This window comes from Staurois parvus, unplaced genomic scaffold, assembly GCF_062004578.1.
Source record: "Staurois parvus isolate SC_StPar_1 unplaced genomic scaffold, SC_StPar_1.0 ptg000694l, whole genome shotgun sequence".
Lineage (NCBI taxonomy): Eukaryota > Metazoa > Chordata > Amphibia > Anura > Ranidae > Staurois > Staurois parvus.
In genome coordinates, this window is record NW_028318490.1 from 2,106,808 (window position 1) to 2,131,500 (window position 24,693).

A 24,693-nucleotide genomic window follows, 5' to 3' on the forward strand; every position below is an offset into this window, starting at 1 on the left:
GATGGTAATATATTTTCCTCAAAAAGCATTTTATTAAAAAAAATCCGATTTAAATAAAAAAAATCTGATTTAAATGAAAAAAATCTGATTTTTTTTTTTTTTTTTTTTTTAAATCATTGATTTTTATCCACCCTGCCTTACAGCAAGTTTCCTGGTTGTCCTCCCTATATATTGTAAATGACAAGGGAATTCCAGAAGGTAGGTTACATGGGTACTATCACATGAGATGCTATCACATGAGATGAACTTCGGAATCTTGTATATTTCCCCTTTAGTTTGAGACTGAAATTGCGATGTTTTCCTAATATTATCACATCTGGTGAGTGAAGCGCAGGCTGGCTGTGGCGCTCCAGAGCCATTTTGTTGTAGAGGAGAGCACATAACCATACACTGCTGCCAGTTCACTTTCTATGGAGCCATGATTGATGTGATCTGATACCTGCTTGAGGGGGAAAGTTTACATTCATGAGGCTTGTTACCTATTTGCAAAATGTGAATGCATTATGTGCATCGGTTTTAACCAATTAAAGAGTTTATGCAGTATTATACTATTAGTGTTTCTGTTATCTCTTTGCATTTTCATCTACCTGCGGGTGATCGTTTGGAGGTTGTCAAGCAATAATTTCCTGATTGGAAATCACTTTTGGAGGTTATATCCCACCTTTAAGCCCTATCAGCTAAGAGTCCATTCCATTTGGTGAGTGCGGGCCATATTGGAAGTCACGGATGGTGTGGGCATGTTGGAGTTTTTTTCAGCACTGTTTTTTTGATTGGAGCACAATTTTTCACTATTGATTTGGGACGTTGGACTTTTATTTATAAATTATTTTTTATATATATTCACATATATTTATCTCACTGATGAAATTTATTATGTATTATTTTATTAATTTTTGCACTCTGAAAAGATCCCGACTATATGGTCAGGATCCACCCAGCTACCTGGACCGGCACCTGACTCAGCCACTCAGTGAGCCAGCCGCTCCCACCCCCTACAAAGCTCAGCGCTCCAGAGATTGCTGGAATGACAGAGTAGAGAGCCAGTGATTGACAGTCACCGGCTCTCTGCTCACTTAAGGCTGAGAACTGAGTGATCAGCAGTCTTTGATCATTCAGTTCTCAGTCTTAGTAGGGTACACACTATGAGAAAATTGGAAGAACGAATTTCCGATTTTCCATGAAGGTGTGTATCATGAGGTAATTGACAAAGGTACAGGGGTGTGGAAATGTTTGAAAAAACTACTTGTCCAGGGACTAAATCGGTGTCCCAATCTACTTGCCCCACATGACAATCTACTTGTCCTGATAAAAAAAAACTAATTTTAAACCAAAACTGTTTAAATCTGCTTTAAGTAATGTCTGGGGCTTTTAAAAACAAAAGAGGTTTTATGGCAACTTAATTGTTTAATATTTTTAACATTGCGCTGTTTATCTCCTCCTCCCCTCCCTGCCTGTTTCCAGCATTACACCCGGGGAGGGAGGGGAGAGACCTTGCAGTGTAGTGAGCACCGATTGGCTGCTCGTCAGGAAAGGGGAGTGTCGGACTTATCCTTTATCCCTTTAGCTGCCAGAGCTGTTTTTGTATTATTTGCACTTGTTTATAAAATTGTTTTAGGCCTGAAGATGACACAAATCCCCCAAACATTATATATTTTCTGAAATCAGAGATCTTAGAGAATAAAATAGCGGTAGTTCCAATTTTTTATGTCACTTGATATTGTCACAAAGGTCTAGGAAACACAAAATTTCAGTAAAAAATACACTTAAGTTAATTTTAGGGCACATAAAGCAATACAATATCCAATTTTTTTGTAAAATATAAAAGACGAGGTTGCAGCAAGTAAACAGATATCCAACATGTCAAACCTTAAATCTGCGTGTGCTCGTGAAACAGCAACAAACTTTAGTACCCTATATTTTATATAGGTGACACTTTTAAAGCCCCTTATAGGTCATCAGTATAGTGTACGGAGGAGCTCTGGTGCTAGAATTATTGCTCTCATTCTGGCGTGCGCGGCAATATGTAACGTGTATCACAATCCACATTTTAGGCGCCCCAGCGTGTGCTTTTACGTTTGTGCGTGCGTGCGTACATATGTGGGGGTGGGGGGACTATGCTTGGGTGTCAATTCCATTTAATAATAAAAAAAAAAATTAAACTTTTTTTTAATCACATACAAAAAGTCCCCTATGTGATGATTTTTGGTGACAGGTTCTCTTTTTTGATACTTCATCCGTCTAGGTGAGTGTAAATATTAATTAATTTTTTTGCAAACCTATACATCTCTTTTACGATCCTGATTCACAAACAAAACATGCTGCCGTTTGCAGATGTGCTGGGCTGCTATCAACCACTTGTCGACAAGTCATATACCTGGTATGTCACTGGACTTCAAGTGCAACGGTACCATCCCGGTACAGTTATTTATAACTGACTGTCGGCTTTCTTGTAATAGCAATCAGAGCGGCTAACCAGCCGATCGGTTGCTATTAAAAGGAGCAGGAAGGACATCTCCCCCGGCACCTTTAACGCGAGTATTCCTGAATGCTGTGGGGTGGTTGTGGGAATAAATGGGAGTTCTGCTCCCACATCGCACCTCTGTTGCACGCATCTCATCCCGCAGTGCGATTGCGGGGACCACACAGAAACTGCATGGTCAAAATGCATGCGTATGCGTTTCAGAAAAGGTTCATGCACCTTGCATAAAACACAGGCACAGTGCCCATTCAAATGAATGGGCTGCTGCTCCCGCACAAACGTGAACCACACGGCCTGCACTAGTGGGAACTGGGCCTCAATGGGACACACAGAAAACAATCAGTTTCTATGCGTCCTTGCAGTGACCAGCGTTTTACAATGCAGTAAAACACCAGTCACCATACATAGCGTAACTTTATCCTTAACATTCCCTGCACAGGTCTGAGCTTACTTCTACCATGAAATGTATTTATTTCAGGTACTTATATAGCGCCATCAATTTACGTAGCGCTTTTAACATATATAATATACATTCACTCAGTCCCTGCCCTCAAGACGCTTACAATCTAAGGTCCCTAACTCATATTCATACATACACATTAGGAAAAATTTAGACAGGAGCCAATTAACCTTCCAGAGAGAACAGTGCTGCTCGGCGTAAGTGCTGACCACCAAAAATTTAATATATTGCAAATTAACAATCAGATGAGGTGGCTGCATTTGTTTTTTAGTTTTTTTAGGCTTTTTCCACTGTTTTCACCTGGTGATCTGGCCAGTAACACACCTCCTGTATTAGTGTGCCCCCACTCTGGATGAAGGCACACAGGAGGTACCTTTGGACAGCAGCATTGTCAGTCTGGGGGGAGGGGAGTGTTAGATGTCTTAGCAGATTTAGGTGTAACTTCACTAAAGGTTACCGCATGCGATATGAAGGTCCTGTGACTCATTTGCATAAATTATTGCACGAGATAATAAAAGAGTCAATTTTTCAAAGTAAAATATTAAATGTGAGGTAAATACCACAAATTAGTTAAAATAGCGAGATAAATACCGCAAAAAAACCCATTAAAGTCAATTCATTAAAAAACAAAACGCATTCATTACTGATCACCAGGTGTTTGCTGGCGGTATTTTAGAAATGTACAAAATAACAATTAGAGGAACTCTGCACTGGCCAGATAGTGAAAAGTATACAATGTATCAGTGTAAAAAATGTTCTCCTCTGAGCTCAGGAAATGAAAATAAATGGTAACATTTCATCGAGGGAGATCATTTTGTGAATAAAAGCACACTACAATGTTTTCATAGCTACACAGTATTGCTATGTGCATTCTGGTGCAGTGTTAGCCTGCAAAAAAAATAAAAAATTGTGAAAAAAAACCACCAAAAATAACGCAAAATTTAAGTGCTAAAGATCACAAAACAAATATTTAACCCATTTGGTAAATAACGCATGTCTATAGTGAACTGACTACTTTTGAAATAAATACTGCAAGTTATTTTAGCTCAAAAATTAATGCGATATTTATGTCAGTGAATTGACCCCTTAGATACACTAACAAATCAAACCAAACTCCAAGCTCACACTGCAGGTACACAAACCTGTGCTATACCCTGTCGGTGGTAAATGATTTGTCTCCACACTCTAAGGGCTCGTTGACACTTGACTGTTTTGCCAACGCTTGCCAAACACCCCTATAGCGTTTGGCAAGCGTTGGTCCGGCGTTTGCGGAGCGTTTTTTAACACTTGCCAAACGCTCCGCAAACGCCGCATGTGCGGTTTAGCGGCGGTTGCTAGGCATTTGCAGAGCATTAAAAACGCCCCACAAACGCCTATAATTAAATTTAAATGGAGTTACCGCTCCGCAAACGCCCCGCAACCGCCGGCCGGGCGTTTGAGGAGCGGCACCAAAAAATACACTTTTTGGAATTTTAATGCAAGAAAACACAATCCATAACCCAATTTTTTGTAACATATAACAGATGATGTTACGCTGCGTAGATAGATACTAAACATGTCCGTGCAACAGCGACAAAACGAAAATTTTACTATCCATAGGCGATGCTTTAACCTCCTCAGCGGTATGATTCTTTCCGATTTTTTTTGCTGAAAGCGGTACCATTTTTTTGCATGGAAATATGTAGTTTTTTATTGTAGGCTGTAATTTTTAGGAATAACTCACTGAAATCTGTCCGAACAAGAGTCTATTAAACATTCCAGATATGATAAAACTTGAAACACGAAATCATAAATTAGAATTTAATAAATAATCATAAAAAATAATAATATAATAATAATAAATTTAATTCAATAATATAATCAAACCAAAAACACTGAAATTTGAAATACAGAGGCAAATTCGCACATCGCTGAGCAAAGTCGCAAAATCGTTTTCAGTGTCTGATGACGAATTTCCCCACGAATCATTATCACTCAATTCTGCAAGTAGTTCTGATTTACTATCGCTGTTCTCTAGCAGGTCTAAAACCGCTTTTGACGTAAAGGGACGCTTTTTGGACGCCATGGACTTTTCTAAGTTTCCAGGCAGAAAGAACATTCAAAATGCAGGCAGGGAACAGGACAAAGCAGTAGGGACCAAATATATGTGAAATGCATTGAAACAGCAATGACAGCAAAAATGAAATTTTTTTAAAAATTCAAATTTCCCGCCGGTTCCGGCGCCCGTACGTCCCGACGTCATAGGGACCGGAACACAGAAGCCGGCATCGGCCGGAGGAGATGGCCGGGGACGCTGCAGGGGACACATCGCGAGAGCGAAGGACAAGGTAAGTGCTGCAGGGACCCCCAGAGCAGCGCGGCATGGTAAGCCCGAGTGTAGCTCGCGGATACCGCTCTTGGTATAGAAATTTTACCCCGAGCTACACTCGGGATTACCGCTAAGGAGGTTAGAAGCCTTTACAGGTTACCACTTTAGATTTACAAAGGAGGTCTGGAACTAGAATTACTGTCCATGATCTGATGTTTGTGTTGTTACCTCCTTATGAGTGGGATGATAGCGGTTTGCGTGCATGCAGGACCCACGTGTGTGTTCGCCTTTAGAAGCAAGCATGGGGGGACTAGGGCACTTTCATATTTTTTTTTTTTTTTACACTGTTACTTTAAAAAACAAAAAATATTTTTTTATCACTTTTATTGCTGTCACAAATAATGTAACCATCCCTTGTAACAGCAATATGCAGTGACAGGTACCCTTTATGGAAGGATCTGGGGTCAATAAGACCCCAAATCCCTCCTCTGCCCTTAAAAGCATTTAATCTCACCACAAGATCAGTGTGATTGAATGGAGGGATGCACCGAAAATATCGGCCGAAAATAGGGTTGTCGGCATTTTGCTAATAAGTAAAAAAAGATCCGATAATGGCCGCCGATGAGCGATTTTACCACGTTTAGGGTCCATTTTTCGTAGGTCACGTGTCTAAGAAAAATGAATCAAACTGCAACATGTGTGCGTTTTTGATGGGCTTCAATGCATCACAGGCTTGGTTCATACCAATGCACTTTGCTTTTTTTCCCATTTTGCAGTGCTTTTTGTGTTTTGCACGTGCATTTTTGACACTTTTTTTTTTTTTTTTTAACGGCTTAAGGACCGCCCCTGTGCCCCCACAGGCGGCACCTGTGTGCAGAATCATGTATATATATGTGATTTCGCATTTCCGGGTAGGGTGCGCGCACACCCTACACACGCCGCCATTCATGGCCGTGGATGTCAATCACCAGGTCCCGGCCGGTAATCATCGAGCATCTCCGATGGGGAGGAAGATTGTTTTGTTTACAAACAATTTTCCTCCCTGTCAGCTCGAGCACACTGCTCAGGATGGCTGTGCACAGTACAGTCATCCCCATCAGTGTGCTTACAGTGAAGAATCCCCAACCCCTAATAAAACACTTCCAGCACACAGTTAACCCTTTGATCACCCCTCACATTAACCCATTGACAAAAGGTCATTAGTAGTGTCAGTGCTTTTTTTTAGCACTGATAACTGTATTGGTGTCACTGGGGTTTCAGTGACACCAAGTTAGTTCCCTCCTATGTCAGAATGTCCGCCATAGTCCTGCTATAATTCGCTGATCACCGCCATTACTAGCAGAAAAAAAAATCCCAGTATCTATACCGCCATTTGTAAACACTATAACTTTCACGTAAACCAATTAATTTACACATATTGGGATTTTTTTTAGCAAAAGACATGTCGCAAAATACATTTTGGCCTAAATTTATGACGAAATTTGATTTTTTAAATTTTTTTAACAGGACATGTTTAATAGCAAAAAGTCCAAAATATATTTTTTTTTCTCAAAATTGTCTGGCTTTTTTTTGCTTATAGCGCAAAAAAAATTAAAAACATACAGGCGATCAAATACCACCGAAAGAAATCTCAATTCGAGGGGAAAAAAAAAAGAACATAAATGTCGTTTGGATGCAGCATTGTATGACCGCGCAATTGTCAGTTAAAGTAACGCAGTGCCGTAACACAAAAAATGGCCTGCTGAGGAAGGGGGGTAATTCCTCAGGAGGGCAAGTTGTTAATTTTTTTTTTTTTGGTGAACTTGTTGCTGGGCAGATTGTAAACGATCCCGTGAAAGTGGTGGCAGGGGGTGTCTCTCCCGGCTGCTTGTAAGAGTGATGGAGCGGCTAGATAGCCACTCCGATTGCCAATACAAGAAAGCCAACCATTGGCTGCAAATAACTGTACCAAGATGATGCCTGTAGGTGCCACTTGAAAACAAACCAGACGTGACTGGTCAGCAAGTGGTTAACACCGCTTTGAACTTTAACCCTCCCTGACTCCACCCCGAATGAAACAATTGGTTTGACTTTATATACTTTAAAGTGATTGCAAACCTTCACCTTGTAAAACAACCCATTCGTTTTAAAATAGAAATAAAAAGGCAAAACATTTGTGTATAGATATATAAAAAAAATATATAAAAATATCTTTTTAGAATTGATCACATTCCATCAGCTGCTTAAAGCGGAGCTCCACCCAAAAGGAGAAGTTCTACTTTAAGGACTGCTCCCCAGTATTGGCACCTTTAGGGGGTGGGGGGAGCGGGAACCCGCATTTGACAGGTAGCCGCTCCCATTTCCAGTCCGATCGCCTAGGTGATCGCAAGCGGAAGGTGTCCTCCATCCCCATAGTCTTTTGGGACATGCGACAGGTCCCAGAAGACTACAGGACCATTCATGAAGTGCAGCGCTACCCGCGCATGCGCAGTGGGTACCTGGCTGTGAAGCCGCAAGCTGTCACAGCCGGGTGCCCACACTGAAGATGCCGGCCTCCTGGAATACAGGACGGCTGGTGAAACGAGCTGCTGGGGACACACCACGGGACTGAGGGACAGGTAAGTGACTTTTTTTAAAAGTCAGCAGCTACAGTTTTTGACAGCGTGAGTGGAACTCCGCTTTAAGAGCTGGGGAAGGAGAAACCATAGGACACTTGTCTTCCCAGTAAAAGGCCAGGCAGGGGGGCGTGTCACAACAAGTCTGATCATTGGAGAGCAGGCTGGGTTCCCAGTACAATTGGAGAACTGACCACGCTGTGCTCTCCTGCTTAGGGTGGTCAGTTTTTAATAGGAAAGCGGGGATTGGCAGGATCACCAGGGATTTCACACAAAGGAAGCAATACAGAGAGGACAGGAGACTTTCCCATACAAGTACATGGCACATGTCAGGAATATGGAATGCTGGGTGTACATGTTGTACTCTTCAGGGCCCATCCCTCGCCCTATAGAAATACATAGTGTATGCCACTTAAGCCACGTAGGACTGTTTCCATGCGTGCTGTGTAGGTTGTGCACACCATGACAGAAAACACCCCCCTCCACCCAGCCGGCATTCTATGAACTGTGCCTAGGGCTCCCCTCATTAGGGCCGGTTACCCATGGCGACAGTCCTTATAAACAACATAACCCCACTGAGAGAACCGGCTGTGTCCGCCGCACTGGGTGGCAGAGAGCCGCTGTGACAAGGCTCAGTCCCGTCCCTCCTCCGTGGTCACCACACACCGCACCCTCCCAACCCCCACTGATAAGAAACGGGAATTGAGCCCAGTACCGACCTGTTGATTTCGAAGGGAATCCAGAAGCAGTGGGCGGGGCAGTAGGCGGAGCATAAACTCTCGTCAGCGGGGCAGGCGGGAAGAGCTTTGTGGTCCCGAGCGGAAAGGTATCGCCTCAGCCTGAACTACAACTCCCAAGGTGCAGCGCGCTCCCCAGCTACGGCTTACTTCTTTTTCTTATACAAAGCCTTGTAATTGCACGTCCTATAAATAAATACCTCACATTAGAATGTTATTATTAACAAACTACAATTAGAACTGGTGCCGTCAGGAGAGAATGTAATACAGTGTTTGTTATAAAGGAAAAAGACAGCACATTCCCCGGGAAAAAGGCGTATATCCACACAGAAACCTTGTATTCGTATTTTGCTTTACTATAAAACCTTTGTGCGGGCTTGTCTCCTCTAACAGGGTGGGAAACAGTAAAGTTTTGTGTATAAAAAAAAAAAAAAAAGACGGGCGTAACCTGCATGCGCGCACGCGCACTTCTACAGCGCCTCCATCTCGCAAACTAGGTCAGCCTCCTGGCCACGCCCAGCGCGCTCCCATGTCTGGCGGCTCGGCAGGGCCACGCCCTATGCTGTAAGTTCCGCCTTCCGCAGGCGTCGCCCGTTCGCTGCGTCATTGTGTCGGTGTCGCGCTCGGTGACAGGAGAAGGACGGAGAGACGCACGTATCTATTTTATATTTCCTAATTCCTTTATTTCTCTGTTATTGGTTAGTGTGGTGTGTGTGTGGCTGTGTGGGAGCTGTACGGTGTGCCCGCCCCCTTTGTGCGGCATTCATGTGCATGCTTTATCCTTTCATCCATATTCTGTGTCTCTACATTGTGACTGGAGGGAAGCTGCTGCTTTTTGGGATCCTCATTCCTGGATTTCCCCCCCTAAGCTGGCCTCTGTATAGGTGAGCAGCGTGTGAATGACGAATCCCTCATGGAATGGGTGATAGAAGGTGCTGGATGGTGCTGGAAGCTGATGACATCAATGAGCCATTAATGGGAGGACAGCACTTCCTGTGTGTATCTGGGCTTCTGTCATAGCTGACCATCTTGGCACATCCCTGCTTCCTCATTTTCTCAGCTCTCCTTGGTCTGTAGAGAAGCCAGCAGCAGACCTCGCTCTATAGGGTGGAATAGACCGTCATCAGCAAACAAAAGACTACAATTCCCAGTTTGCATGGCAGTCCTTGGAGAATGCATCCATTATGCAGGCCATAGACCGTTCGTTCGTTTATCGGCTGATTTTTTTTTTTTCGTCGGAAAGAATAATCGTCTGATTTTCACACCGTTAGTGGGGCAATGTCATCGGCTGATTTTCGCGGTTCCTCATTTCTTTTATCAGCCATGCTGGAAAATTTGCAAAAATGGCCGATTTTCGCAATCATTGGTGGCAACAGAATGACCGATCCTTTCGTTTTTTGGCCAAAAAATCGGCCGATAAATTTATTTCAGGTACTTATATAGCGACATAAGTTTACACGGCGCTTTTACATACATATTGTACATTCATATCAGTCCCTAACCCTCAAGGGACGTACAAGGTCCCTAACTCACAGTCATATATACACATACTAGGGCCAATTTAGACAGGAGCCAATTTACCTGCCAAGCATGTCTTTAGAGTGTGGGAGGAAACCGGATTACCCAGAGGAAACCCATGCAGGCACAGGGAGAACATGCAAACTCCAGGCAGGTGGTGCTGTGGTTGGGATATGAACCGTCTATGGCCTGCATTAGATCATATTGTGGTAGTAGGCCTCACTGTCCATTCTACCCCTCAGGAAAATGAGAGCTCCTATATTTTTTAAATGTCCATCTACATTCAGTGTTTTTCTCTTTCCTTTTTTGTCTGTTTTTTTTTTTTCACTTTTAAGTTTCCGTTCACCTTAAATGCACATTTATTTGCATCGATCATTTTTTTTTTTTTTTTTTTTTCCCCAGCAGCATTACACCCGTGATCAGCAAATCGCAGGTGTAATGTCAGGTTCCTGCAGACGCGAAGCCTAGGTTCACACTTGTGTGGGCACGGCAGCCCATTCATTTGCCTGCGTTTTCCCGCAACGATAAAAGGTGCGTGCACCTTTTTAAAACCGCGGCCGAAGGGAAATCGCATGGTCACATTAAGTTGCAGTACCTACAAATGTGCTGCAGAATGAGAGGTGTGGGGGTCCCATTCAGAATGAATGGCAGCCCCACACATCTCATAAGAGCAACGCGGTTTGGGTACGGATGCAATACCCACAGCCAGCCTATACAGTGTGAGCCGAGCCTTATGCCGGCCATACGTGGGTTGAAATTTGACCGATTTTTCGTCCGAAAATCAGACCTAAGAATAATCGGCCGATTTTCGTTCTGTTAGTGGGTCAATGGCACCAGCCGATTTTCGTGGTTCCTCCCCTTTTTGGTGATCAGGCATGTTGGAAAATTCATGAAAAACGGCCGATTTTTGACTCGTTGGTCAAATCATACGATCGTTTTTCCAAAAAGAATATGCGCATGAGCTGTGACCTGGAAGGAACAGAAGTTTTTTATGTTATATGTGGGAACTTTATGACTTGGTTGGCTGATTTTCGAAATCAATGATGGCACCATCAGATTACTGAGTGAACGACGTTTTCGATTTTCGGCTGAAAAATCATTCAGAATTCGAACCACGTATGGCCTGCATTAGGTTCAGTTCACACTCGCCCACAGTCTGTGGGCTGGTTGCGTGTGCAGGAATCGCCCGTTCCCACACCTGCAGACAAATCATGCTGCTCCTATGAGATGCCCGTATGGCAGCCCCCATGCAACGAATCTCAGTCCAGGTGCAGGAACCACATGGAAGCTGCATGGTCAAAAAGACCATGCGGTTTCCCTGCTGGCCGAATTTTTAAAAAGGTGCTTGCACCTTTTTTTTCTGTGGGTTATGTGGGCACAGCAGAACCTTCAAATGAATGGACTGCCGAGCCCGAGCAAATGGGCTTAAAGCTCCGTACACAAGGGGCCGAATATTGAGCGGTGACAGCCGGCTTCAGTGTGTGTATTAGGGCCCATTCACACTGGGAGCTGCATGTAAATTGCACAGAAAACGGTGCGGTTCCCATGCAGTTCTGTGCAGTGCCTTTTTAGCCCCATTCATTTTGAATGGACTTTATTCTCACTGCACCAAAAGTAGTGTATGCACTACTTTTAGAAACACACTGCATCCAGTACGCATTTGGGACGTCGTTCACTTTGCACTGACACTCTCTGCAGATCGCAAGGGAGGTGCGATTGGAATGCCGTTTCGGAAGCCACATGGAAAAGCAGCTTTCCCCCACTGTATTCTAGTGTAAATGAACTCCGAGGCCTGATCACGCTAGAACATGGTGCGAGAAACCCACATTCTGTGCCAGTTTTTCTGCACCGCATTCCATTTGCACTGCCTTTGCAATCTGCAGCGGGTGTCAGCGCAATGTTAGCGACACCCAAAGTGCAGGTTGCAAACACAGTGCGTTTGCTCGCATCTCATAGTACAATACTACCATGCAATCCAGTTGCAGTGCGTTTCCAAAAATTGTGCATGCATTACTTTTGGTGCAGTATGATTTCAGCACAATTAAAATGAGTGTTCTGAAGTCGCACTGCGCAGAACTGCATGTGAATCACACAGGAACCGCATAGCATTCCTGTATGATTTCTATTCAGTTCCTAGTGTGAATGGGCCCTTTCTCCTGCTTTCTGTCTGTACCTCTGTACGGGCTTTCTGTTAGCTGGAGGAAGAGTGAATGGACTATGAAGGTGCTCATCAGCGCCCTCGCAGTTCATTGAGCACTACAAGCCATCTGCTGCGATAAAAGATAGAACTTGTCGTTTCTTCATTCACAGCTTCCTGTGATTGAATGATGCTGCTGTGCAGGTGGAGACTCACACAGCCACATTGATTTCGAAATGTGGCCATGCGGGAGAAGACCTCTTGCCAGCTGTCACAGAAGGAGGGGGGTGTGGTGGGGTTCTGGAGCATGTTAAACCCGAAGTAGGGTTGTAATGGGTAATGTGCTCCAAAAGTGAACTTTAACTTATCTTGTCCAGGAATGCTGTAAATTCTTAGTAACCCCTTGAAGTGGTATTAAACCCAAGAGCAAAATTGTATTATGTTGCAGCTTACCAATTCCTAAATGTGGTGGATGCATTTTTTTATTTTTTAGGATTTCTTTCCTTTATATTAATTTGGTGATCCAGCCAGTAAATCTGTTGTTTTGTTCTTTCCGTTCTTTTTATTTGCCCTGCAGATGTAGCAGTTATACTAGACGGTTGAAACTAAGCAGGGGTGCTTAGAATGATCGTCTTTTATTTGTATATGTAAATTCTTTATCCCAGTAGAAAAAAAAAGTTGGCTGGAGCTTGTCTTTAGTTTATTAGTGTATCTAAATCTGCTAGTACATTTAACATTCTCTTCCCCCGAGACTGAAAGTGCTGCTGTGCAAAGGTGTCTGTTATTATTATTATACAGGATTTATATAGTGCCAACAGTTTGCTCAGCGCTGTACATTATAACATAATGGGAGACAGTACACGAGACAGTACAGTAACAATACAATTCAATACACGAGGGGTTCGAGGGCCCTGCTCCTTGGAGCTTACAATCTAGGAGGGGCGGGGGATAGTGGTACAGGAAGAAATAGCTGTTGGGGGATGGAGTGGTAGGAAGAGTGGAGGAGTTCAGTAATTAGCTGAGGGCGGGGTAGGCTTTCCTGAAGAGAGGTTTTCAGAGTGCGCCTAAAGGTGAGGAGAGTAGGTGATAGTCTGATAGATTGGGGTAGAAAGTTCCAGAGGATGGAGGAAGCCCTGGAGACAGGCATGGGAGGAGGAGACCAGGGAACTAGAGAGTAGGAAGTCTTGTGAGGAGCGGAGAGTACGTTTTAGGTGGTATTTGGATACCAGATCAGTGATGTAGTTGGCACAGTATTATGAACAGCTTTATACGTCAATGTTAGTATTTTGAATTTTGCTTATTCATTAAGTTTGTAGGCTCTCTAATTCAGGAGATGTGTTACTGGCCAGGTGAAAACAGAGGGGGAAAAGCCTAAAAAAGAAAACTAATGTAGTCATCAGATCTGATGATTTGTAAGCTGCAATATATTACATTTTTGGATTTAATACCACTTTAAATGTCATCACAGGGATGCGCTACTGGCTGCAGGAGGAGGGATAGAGGAGAGCCTCTGCTGCACCTGGCTCATCAACACAAGTCAGCTGAAAAAAAAGACTTTTCATGAACCAGGTGGAAAATTGTCAGCTGGAAAGTGACTGAATCCAGTTAGATTCAGGTACTTTCTGGGTATTTTGATAGCCAGTAGGGGAGATTCCCTTACTCATGCTGTGTAGCGTGGATGGAGAAAGCTGTATGTACATGGTTAGATTTAGGACTCGTTCACACTTGGCCGTTTTACCAACGCTTGCCAAACGCCCCTATAGCGTTTGGCAAGCGTTGGTCCGGCGTTTGCGGAGCGTTTTTTAACGCTCCGCAAACGCCACATGCACGGTTTAGCGGCGGTTGCTAGGCGTTAAAAACGTCCCACAAAGGCCTATAATGCAGTTTCATTGGTGTTACCGCTCCACAAACGCCGGCCGGGCGTTTGTGGAGCAGCACCATAGACTAGAATAGGAGGCTTCAACGCCTCCTGACTCAACCAGAGGCGTCCGTTTTGCCGCAACGCAAACGCTCCCGTTAGAACAGCACCATGTGCTGTAATGTGCAGAATTGGCAGAGGCGTTTGGGAAGCGGTAAAAACGCTTCCCAAACGCCTCTCTGCTGCCTGCACACAACGCTAGTGTGAACGTAGCCTTACTCTTCTATTTGAGCAATGTGGACAGAACTGTGCTGACAGTCACAACACTTTAGGAAAGACATGGGTGTGGCCGGCACTGGGGAAGAGGATTTTCAGCAATGAAGATGCTGAAAACCCTACTCTTCTATTTGTGTGACCCTGCAGCATTCAATGGGGTGGCAATGCTGTAAATTTATCTGTAGGAGGAATTAGTGTTGCGTTGATGGAGTCTCCAGCACTGGCCGGATCACCAGTTTTTTTGGGTTTTTTCCCTTAACTGTATGCTGTTTGCATTCTTTCATTGAGATGACTGTAGTTTTTTTGAATGCACCTCTCCTTTGATTGCACATTTGAACGTTGAAAGACATCTGACATACAGCCATTAGTGTGCATTATGAAATATCAGATTATAAATGTATCATACATTGCTTTCCACTCTTGTGTGTACTCAATTGTACATGTGCTGTCTAAATGCAGTGATTGTCAGCAACATGGCCGAATCCAGTGTTCAGCAGTCTTCACACATATCTTCATCAGCCGGAGAGAAGAGCGGAAGCTGTGCAGGTAAATTTATCAACTCTGTACATGCTATTGAAATATGTCAAAATGTGTATACAATGCATACACCATATGAAGAATTGTTGAATGCTACAAAAAAAAATTGACAACACAAAATGGTACACTCCCACAGTGACATGTAATGTTTCAATATGAATGATTTTGGGTTTCATGGTTTTAAAACGGAACTAAACCCTGTTGTCCTCTTCAGCCAAGGAAGCTGCCATCCTAACCTCTGATCTGTAATTGCCATGGTGCTGCACATGTGATCAGTTATGACACCAGCCATTTGACAGTTTGGTTGTAAACACAAGCAAATGTGACAGTTACATCCCCAGCTTGCCGGGAACTTAACTGATTCTTTTTTTTTTTTTTAAGTTTTTTAAAGTTAAAGTGGAACTAAACCCTCCTATTCTTTTCATCCAAAAAAACTGCCATCTTGTGCTCTTTGATCTGCAACTGCCATGGTGCTGCACATGTGATCAGTTATGACATCAGCCATTTGATGGTTTGACAGTGTGGTTGAGAGCACAAGCAAATGTGACAGTTGGCATTCACAGCATGACTGTTTTATTAAACCGTTAAATTGATGGGTTTTGTTCAACTTTAATTTGATGGGTTTAGGTCTGTTTGAAAAACATATTTAAAGCGTGTTCTGGATTGTTAAAGGAAAAATGTTCCTTTTAGGGGGCAGAGGGGGGTGGGGGGCGCTGGTGTATTGCTTATTTCGGTTTTATATAGCATTTCCTATTTCTTTTATAGTGTTCTCATTGTGTAGGGTTCTCATTATGTACAGTACGCCTACCATAAAGTTTTAATATAAGCTTGCCTTTCTTGGTCACCTGCTCCAACCTGTTAACTGGATAATGAGCGATCATCCACATACTTTTGGTCCTCTCTCCTGTAAACAGTCTCCCATTGTTACATAAAGAGTAGTCCTAATTGACTTCCTTTATGATTAAACCTTGCTATGCAAAGGCTTTTAGGATGCTATTATAAAACCATTTTAAGATAATTACTAGTGCACTGAAATGAAAATTCTTGTACTAAAACCAATACCGAAAATTTAAAGCGCACATGGCTGAAAACTGAAAAGTCTGCGTATGTAGGGAGGCTCAAATTTTTTTTTTTTACTTTAATGTGTATTTCTATTTTTTTTTTTTTTTTACTTATGTTTTTATTGCTATCGTGTAGGGGACCAATAGTCCCCTATGTGATGGCATATGAGCGACAGGTCCTCCTTGTAGGGGGAGGGGGTGGGGGGGGCAGTGTGTGCAAGGAGGGGGCAGGTGGGGAGCAGTGTATACAGTGAGGGACCAGTGTATACACTCAGGCTCCCTCGCTTGCTGCCGCTATATGTCACTGCCGGTTTTTAAATGTAATTACTGGCTTATTTTTTTTTTCTTTGCTATAGCTTAAAGAATGAGCTGTCATTCTCCCCACCGCTAAAGGACGTTACAGTGACGTTACCCAGTGACTCTGCCCCTTCGTTTCCTTTAGCGGCGGGAAGAATGATGGCTCATTCTTGGAGCTATAGTGAAGGGAAAAAAAGCCGGTAATTACATTTAAAAACCGGCAGTGACATTTAGCGGTAGCTCACTGTATACACTGCTCCTCTCCTGCCTTTGTCTGTCCACCCCTCCCCCCCACCCCCTTCCCATATGCAGTACACACAGCCCCCCTATCAGCACATGTATCGACTAAAAGTTTCCTATCAGCAAAATGTCAATATGGCTATTTCTGGACGTCATGTTTTGTCTGCCGAAATTTCGGTGCATCCCTAGTAATTACCATTATTTGTGTACACAAGTGTTTAATAGATGGTCAAACTCTTTTTTTTTTTTTTTTTATATTTGCCTGGAGTTCCACTTTAAAATGATCCACAGCACATAATTTAATTTAATGTTCTTCAGTATCCTCCACTTAAGTTTTATTCAGCTCTGTTAATAAAGATATGCAATGGCTGCCCACAATTTATTCTATACCTTGTTCATTCTGATACCATGAAGAGCATTCCAGCTGTCTCCATCTTGCAGTTATCAACAGCACTCAGACAATATAGATAAATCACAAAAAGCAGTCAGCCGATGTAAGAGAGTAGAACCAGGAGATAAAGACCGGAAAGAAAAGAACCAACAATAAGATGTGATGCACCTTGTCCACCATTCGGTTTGATATAACTGTAAGGAAATTAATGATGGATTAGGGTTTTTATTACATGCATTACTAAATGTATTCTTGCTCAGTATGCGAATACCTTTCCACTTTATCACATCATGCTTATGTGTTTGGGGTTATTGTAATATTTTATCATTATAGCTTAAAGCAAACCTAATCATCAACTAATTTTAGGTGTGTCCATGATGGCTACAATATCTAACAAAAAAAAAACATAAGTGCTGTTGAAGTGTTCTCCTATACAGAAAAACAGTAAAGGTGATCTAACACCAGACCCCCTTCCCACCTGTCTTCAGCTGTCAGAACACCGCAGCCTCCTCACTAGTCCAGGGATTTCTCTCTTCTTTGCACTTTGCTGCTAGGATGGACCAAGTGTAATCTAACTGGATATTACATGGATGGCACTGTCCAATCAGGATCTATTTGGTCCACCCTGATTCCGCAGGACTTGGAAGAGAGAGAGAGAGCAATGGGGATTTCAAAACTCTAAAATGGTGGAGAGGCTTCGGGAGCCCTGACGTCTGAGGATTGCTGGCTGTAAGGCGGTAGGGGTTTTGTGTTAGGTCACCTTTTACAGGTTTTCTGTAAAAGCGAATTAACCCTTTGACTACCAAACTGTCTTTTGAGGTGGTTTACTTCTCAGATCAGTTGTCCGGCCATAATACCACTATTTCCAGCTCTTTTAGGGCAGGTCCTAAAGCAGAGGAATTAATTGCCTTTCTCTGCCTCACTGGCCAGTCAGTGCTTCTATATCACACTTGCCTTTGGGAATTAATATGCTTAAAAAAATCTTACCTTTTTAGAGTTTCTCAGGAAAAGGCCTTCTAGCTGACTTCAAGAATTTTTGAACAGTGTCAGAGTGTGTCTGTTCTATGGACAGACTGAGTCTCTTCTTATTGACATACAATGCAAGAAGCCAAGCTTCTAAAACTTTAACCTTTGTTAGGACAGTGTTCAAAGCTAGTTTGTAGCTAATAAAGATCTGCCTGCATTGTACAAACAAAGTTAGTTAATTATGGTAAATACTGCTGTCCAGCCCCCTTATAAACAAAGAGAATTAGTGGAATTTTACAGTGCTAGGATGTCCAGAACAGCGCATCTGCAAAAAAGCAGTTAAAATTATGCTATGTGAATAAGAATATGTAACAAGTTTAAAGTAGGTGCTATCTTTGCTTTAAGATTGATTTAAAAATCAAAATACACCCCTCCCCTAAATAAAACAGAAACCAGATCCAGTGCTTCAAGAAACAAGTGTGTACTATATTTTTGAACTGTGGCAACTGTGTTTTAGGTGCATACTTATTCAACATTTTTCAAATCATTTTTAAAAGATCATAATATGATACTATTGGGCAGCACAGTGGCTAAGTGGTTAGCACTTCCGCCTAGCAGCACTAGGGTTGTTGGCTCAAATTCCAACCACGGCACTAACTGCCTGGAGCTTGCATGTTCTGCCTGCGTGGGTTTTCTCTGGGTAGTTTCCGCCTAGTTTCCTCCTACACTCCAAAGACCCTGCTGGTAGGGTACCGTATTTTTTGCCCCATAAGACGCACCTGACTATAAGACGCACCTAGGTTTTAGAGGCAGAAAACGGGAAAAAAAAATTTCTGAACTAATGGACTGCAGACAGTACAGGAGATGACCAGAGACTGCGGAGAGCAGAGGGATGACCAGAGACTGCGGAGAGCAGAGGGATGACCAGAGACTGCGGAGAGCAGAGGGATGACCAGAGACTGCGGAGAGCAGAGGGATGACCAGAGACTGCGGAGAGCAGAGGGATGACCAGAGACTGCGGAGAGCAGAGGGATGACCAGAGACTGCGGAGAGCAGAGGGATGACCAGAGACTGCGGAGAGCAGAGGGATGACCAGAGACTGCGGAGAGCAGAGGGATGACCAGAGACTGCGGAGAGCAGAGGGATGACCAGAGACTGCGGAGAGCAGAGGGATGACCAGAGACTGCGGAGAGCAGAGGGATGACCAGAGACTGCGGAGAGCAGAGGGATGACCAGAGACTGCGGAGAGCAGAGGGATGACCAGAGACTGCGGACAGCACAGATGACTGCTGACCTTTGGGGAGGTGGGGAGCGGGTACCTGAATTTGACAGGTACCCGCTCTTACTTCCGCAGAGTTTTTGTTTGATCTTACCTGTTCCTCGATCCAGCCGTGCGCTGTCTTCCTGGCTTCTGTAATGGCGCTCGGCATGACAGCCGGGTTCCCAGTGCGCATGAGCGAGAAGCACTTGCGCTTTGTGATTGGTCCGGCAACTTGTGGGATCTGTCATGTGTCCCAGGTACCGCCTTACCATTCACAAAAAGCACCGCTTCTTGCGCATGCGCACTTGGCACCTGGCTGTCATGCCCAGTGCCCACACTACAGAAGCCGGAAGACAGCGCGCCGCTGGATAGAGGAACAGGTAAGATCAAAGAACAAAAAAGTAAGAGCGGGTACCTGTCAAATTCAGGTACCCGCTCCCCACCTCCCCAAAGGTCAGCAGTCATCTCCATAATGTCCCGCTGCAGAGCTGAGCGGCCGGCCCGGTATTCTGACACGGCCGCGGTGGAAATACCTGACCGGCCGCTCCATATTTGCTCCGTAAGACGCACTGACATTTCCCCCCCTTTTTTGGGGGGAAAAAAGTGCGTCTTATGTAGCGAAAAATACGGTAATTGGCTCCTGTTTAAATTGGCCCTGGTATATGTATGAATGTGAGTTAGGGACCTTAGATTGTACACTCCAAGGACTGATCTGAATGTTCAAAGTGTGTGTGTAAGTGTGTAAACCGCTGCCTAAATTGGCTGCACTGGATAAGTACCTGTAAGAAATACAAATAATTGTTATATAGATAATAGTATGCCGATCGTAGCAAGGTCCGCTAGTGAAGCCCTTTTCTTTTTTAATTTTTTTTGTCAGAAGTGTGAATAGGTTTAAAGGTTAAGTTCACCTTTATAAAATAATAAATGCACATCTTTTTGCAGGTCAAAAAAAAATGTGCATTTATTATATTATAAAAATGTAATTAAATTTATTAAGATTTAAAAAAAATTTTTTTTTTTTTTTTTAAGTTGTGACAGTAAGTTTGAGGAGAAGATCCCGGCTCGCTGTCACTAGAAGTGGCGGATCAGGGAGAGGCTGCAACAGTGGGAACAGGTTACGTGTTCCACCCATTTTTAGGGTGGAACATGTAACATCTTCCCAAAGGTGAACTTATCCTTTAAAATGTTTAGCTTAAAGTGGAACTTTAGCAACAAAAAAGTGGGCAAACAGGCAGGATTTTAAGGATAAATTCACATTTGACCAAAAATTATAAATGCACATTTTTTATTTTTTTTTTTTTTTTTTTTGCAGGGAAAAAAATGTGCATTTATTATTTTTTGTTGCAGGAGCTTGTAAAGCATTGCACCAGCGATCAGCAGATCGCTGGTGCCAGCCAGGTCTCCTGTACACCTGTCAATATATCTGCTTGTCCTTATGGGATGTACGAGCAAGCAGATATACTGACAGGAAGAATCAACGAATTACCACGGTGCTATGGAACAACATTGAGAACTACAAGCCGCTAAGGCAGTCAGGACTGAATGATGCGGCTGTGTGGGCGGAGTCCCGCACGGCCATGCTATATTTAAAAAGTGACAGCTTGTATGGGAAACTGCTGTCGGGGGGGGATCGGGCAGCAGGTGCAGCATTGGGAACATGTAACGTGTTCCCAAAGGTGAACTTATCCTTTAATGAAGAGGAGATATGTTTTGTCTCTTCTGCATTGAAGTTAGTTGCCTGCCTGTCTGCCCTTGTGCTGCTCATGGCCAATGAAAGCGGTTGGCATGCGAGACCCTGATAATGTCAGTGGCTGGCGGGGATCTGTAGGACACCACATCACTGAATCCAATGTGAGTATAGTTCTGCTTTAAAAAGGGATTTGCCTGATTCTCCCCATAAACACCTCCTAAAAAAAAATTATAGCCTTTGCTGCTAATTCAAAGTAAAACTCAATAGAAGCCTAATTGTTAGGGTGTCTAAAGGAAGGCAGTTGAGTAGTTTTGATCACTGTCTCCCTGGTCATAGAGTATCTTGGGCTGAGATTCCCTCAGTGAGAGGTTCAGGATCTGTACCTTCTGATCCTCTGCAAATATGCTGCTGCCTAAGCATTAGACATGTAAAATGGGAAAGTCTCATATATCACACACAGAATGACCAGTTATCTTAGATCTAGAGTTGAGTCTTAGTTGGGGAACTTGAGAATGGGATGTTTTACCATATGTGTTGTGATTTAAACTCCATAGTCTTAAAGTGTTGACGCGTTTTTTGCATATATAATCTATAAAAAAAGATTGGTGGAACACATTGTATTGTATACCTCACTGTCTTCCACTTTTTTTGAGCAAATCATGCATATTTTATATATTTTTTTAGTTAAAGTATAGGATATATAAAAGCTAGAATGATGTGTATTAGGTATATACATCCTTTCTTACACATGTTAGCATAGGTGTTAGAAGGGGGGAGGGGACAGTTTCAAGGCTAGTTGAGTATATACTGGTATTCCACTTTAATTGTATTTCCAGGGCAACTGGGGCAATAATAAAAAGTAAAATATGTTCTTCATTATAGATATATTCTCCCTCAAGTAAATGATTTTAATGGAAGTCAAATGGTGCATAATGCAGGGTGGTAATCTTCTTCATGTAGCAGAGCAGACCCACAACTGCAAGCTTTTCTATTGTTCTGATTTATAGGGACCATTTCAGAGATATTTCTTGAACGATTTACATAGAATCCATAGTGCCATACTATCCCGCTTGTTGCTGTACGGATGGCCCAGTTTAAAGCTGAACTCCAGCTTTATCTTTTAGCCTTTAGCAGTTATATAGACTCTGAAAATGCTTGTCCAACCTCCCTCTAAGGATTTTGAGCAGCCTAAGCTGATAAATGATGTGATACTGAGACAATGGGGGTTGAGAAGATAAATATACACGATCTGTGTAGAACTTGTCCAGGAAGTAGGTTTACCCTTTATTGCACAGCTAGAATAGATTCCTGAAGATACTGTATGGTGCCACCTGTTCTTGCTGAGAGACTGCAGACTGGCAGATCTCACTGGCAATGTGGACAATAAAAAATCTATTAAGCTTTATCAGAAATACAGAGGCCCAATTTTGTGTAATGCTGTTCTAATTCTGTTAACTTGAGGCTCAGGTGCTGTTTTAACATTGCACAGGCATAACAGCCATTTATCCCAGCACCATTTTGAAATGGCACCCAGACTTAGGTGCTCCTGCATGTCCTGTGACATGTAGTGGAAATGCTGGCGGCCCATGTCAGCTGGAGCGAAATGATCAGCTACTTTGTTCAGAATTTAGAAGAATTTTTTTTTTTGTTCTTAATTTCCCAATCATACAGCTGCAGCACCTATCCCATCTACAGCTGTCCCTGCTGACCAAGACCAAGAACTGAACGATCAAACAGTCTTCAGCCTGCAGAGAGCCGGTGACTGTCAATCACTGGCTCTACTCTGCCCCTCCTGCGGTCAGTGGAGCACTGGGCTATGGGGGGTTGGGGTGGAGAGTGGCTGCCTCAGTCTCCTTCCCTTCCGCTAGTCCAGGCAATCTGAGTGGATCCCGATATTGTAAAGGCAGGATCAATCCAGAGCTTGGACTAAATGAGTGACATTAGCTGACAGTGGGCTTAAGCCCTCTGTTGACTGAAAACAGGTCACAGGAGTGTAGAATGAACTGCATTCCTGTGATCCAAAGCTTTAGCCGTACTGTTTTTTTTTTTTTGTTTTTTTTTTTAAGTGTAAAAAAAAGTAAGCGTGTTCTCTCCTCCGATTAATTGGCTAGTCACAACAGAGATGTCAGGTGTTCTAGACTACATTTGTGTTTTCTGAGCAAACAATAAATGCTCACATAAGTGAGTCATCCCTTATCAGAGGGATTAATCAGAAGTTTCAATTGAAAAATGAGCTGCAACTACATTCTATATGTTTAGCTAACCCTCTCTACTCTTGTAATAACTTGTCAAGTATTAGGGCTCATGTACACTGCAGCTGATAAACTGACGTTCAGGAGCTTTTTTTTTTTTTTTTTTTTTTTTCCCCAGCAGCCCCTGAACTCACCCTAGTGTTTTCTTGTGTCCATGTACACATAGTCATTTGCAGTCGTTTTCATGAACACACCAAACTTGCGTTCAGGAGTAGATCTTACCTGTGTTTCAAACTCTTGTAAATGCGTTAGCGTTTAGAAGCGTTTTTAAACTGTTCCATGTCCAGATGCTGTCCAGAGCCTTTTTTCATCATCAGAAATGCATGTAAAGCGTTTTACAGGTACTCAAATGGACCCGGTACACAGTTGCAGTCAGTTCCAGGTTTCACGTGAAGGAAAAAAATGGTAGAACGTGCCGCATTATGCTCATGATGGGATCCATAGTGAATACAACCAGAAAAGACAGGTCATCTCAACACATACTGCTCTCCCTGCTTCAGCTCTCTCAATTTCTCTCAAAAAGACTGAAATAGTTAATTTTTTACTGGTTTTCTGGGCATTTGGAAATGTCTCCTGAGGTTATCTTTTAAAAAACGCTTCTAAACGCAAACACGCATAAATGCGGTATGCAAACGCGGCTAAACTAACTCTTTTTTTAACCTACGTTTTCCAGCAGTCAGTTTCCATCTTTCAGAAGAGTTTTCCAAACGCCTTGTGTACATGAACCCTTAAATCTTATAAACAAAAGAGTGTATATTTTGTAGTGGTTGGGTAGTTGGTTAGCATCAAATGGCAGAGTAAAGAGGTATTTTAAAAGTCCAAATATAGCCTTCCCTAAGAAAACCAAATTTAATTTAAAATTGGTTTAAAACCATTATGATTTCCCTTTTAATGCTATGTGGCATTTGGGGGGGGGGGGGTTTCGGTAGCCTTTGAGAGTTGAAGGCTACCGACTGAGAGATCAGATAACTTTCGTCAGCTCATGACACCAGTGTTCTTCAGAGGGCTCATGCAGGACAAACCGGGCTTCCTTTAACTGCTGATGTAATTCTTACATTCCCGTATGTTCCCTCGCTGCTTGTTTTGGCCTCCTAGAGCAATGATTAATACGGAGTACCTCTGAGTATGGGAGAATGTTATTCATGCTCTTTCCTTACTGGTGCTTGGTAACTGCCCTCTCGGGTACCCTTCTCTTTCATATGGGGACATGTAAAGAATCATCAATTCCCTATAATCTCCAAGTCATGACTTAAAGCCAATGTATGCCTTCCTTGCTTCACTCTCAGTGACTGGGCGGATCAACAATGGTGTGAAGAGTAGAGATGTGCAGTTTGTGCATGGTTGTGTTAAAATAAATGTATAGGATATTTTTAATGACCACATAATTTATTTATTGTAATGTTTACTTTTAAAATAAATTGTGATCTATCACTGTGTTTTTCATCCTCATGTTCATTGTTTTGTTGTTCTGTTAAAGTATTACTAAAGGCAAAGCTTTTAGTTTTGGATAGTGACAAGGAATAAGAACACTTATCAGTTTTTATTGCTGCCTGTGCCCCCCCCCCCCCATTAGATTGATTAACTTTCTCTGTTTATCCTGTTTACCTATTTGAAAGTGAAAGTAAAACAAA

At 42.9% G+C, this 24,693-nt stretch overlaps 2 protein-coding genes across 4 annotated transcripts in view; one reads left to right on the plus strand and one right to left on the minus strand.

The window, feature by feature from the left end:
• ATL3 (atlastin GTPase 3) overlaps positions 1 to 8,697 on the minus strand; it is a 109,393-nt gene extending 100,696 nt beyond the window's left edge. Inside the window, exon 1 of the mRNA XM_089652793.1 lies at positions 8,561 to 8,697. The gene's annotated coding sequence lies outside the window, so the exon portion shown is untranslated. The remainder of the gene's footprint in view (positions 1 to 8,560) is intronic.
• A 376-nt stretch (positions 8,698 to 9,073) lies between these two features.
• Positions 9,074 to 24,693, plus strand: part of RTN3 (reticulon 3) — a 69,813-nt gene continuing 54,193 nt past the window's right edge. Inside the window, exons 1-2 of one of the 3 annotated variants that reach the window (XM_089652795.1) lie at positions 9,074 to 9,228; positions 14,827 to 14,913. In XM_089652795.1, the coding sequence (XP_089508921.1) occupies positions 14,841 to 14,913 (73 nt within the window). In that variant the 5' untranslated portion in view covers positions 9,074 to 9,228; positions 14,827 to 14,840. Of the gene's footprint in view, positions 9,233 to 9,314; positions 9,463 to 14,826; positions 14,914 to 24,693 lie in introns of those variants that run through there. The other 2 variants (XM_089652794.1, XM_089652796.1) reach the window with 2 other exon arrangements.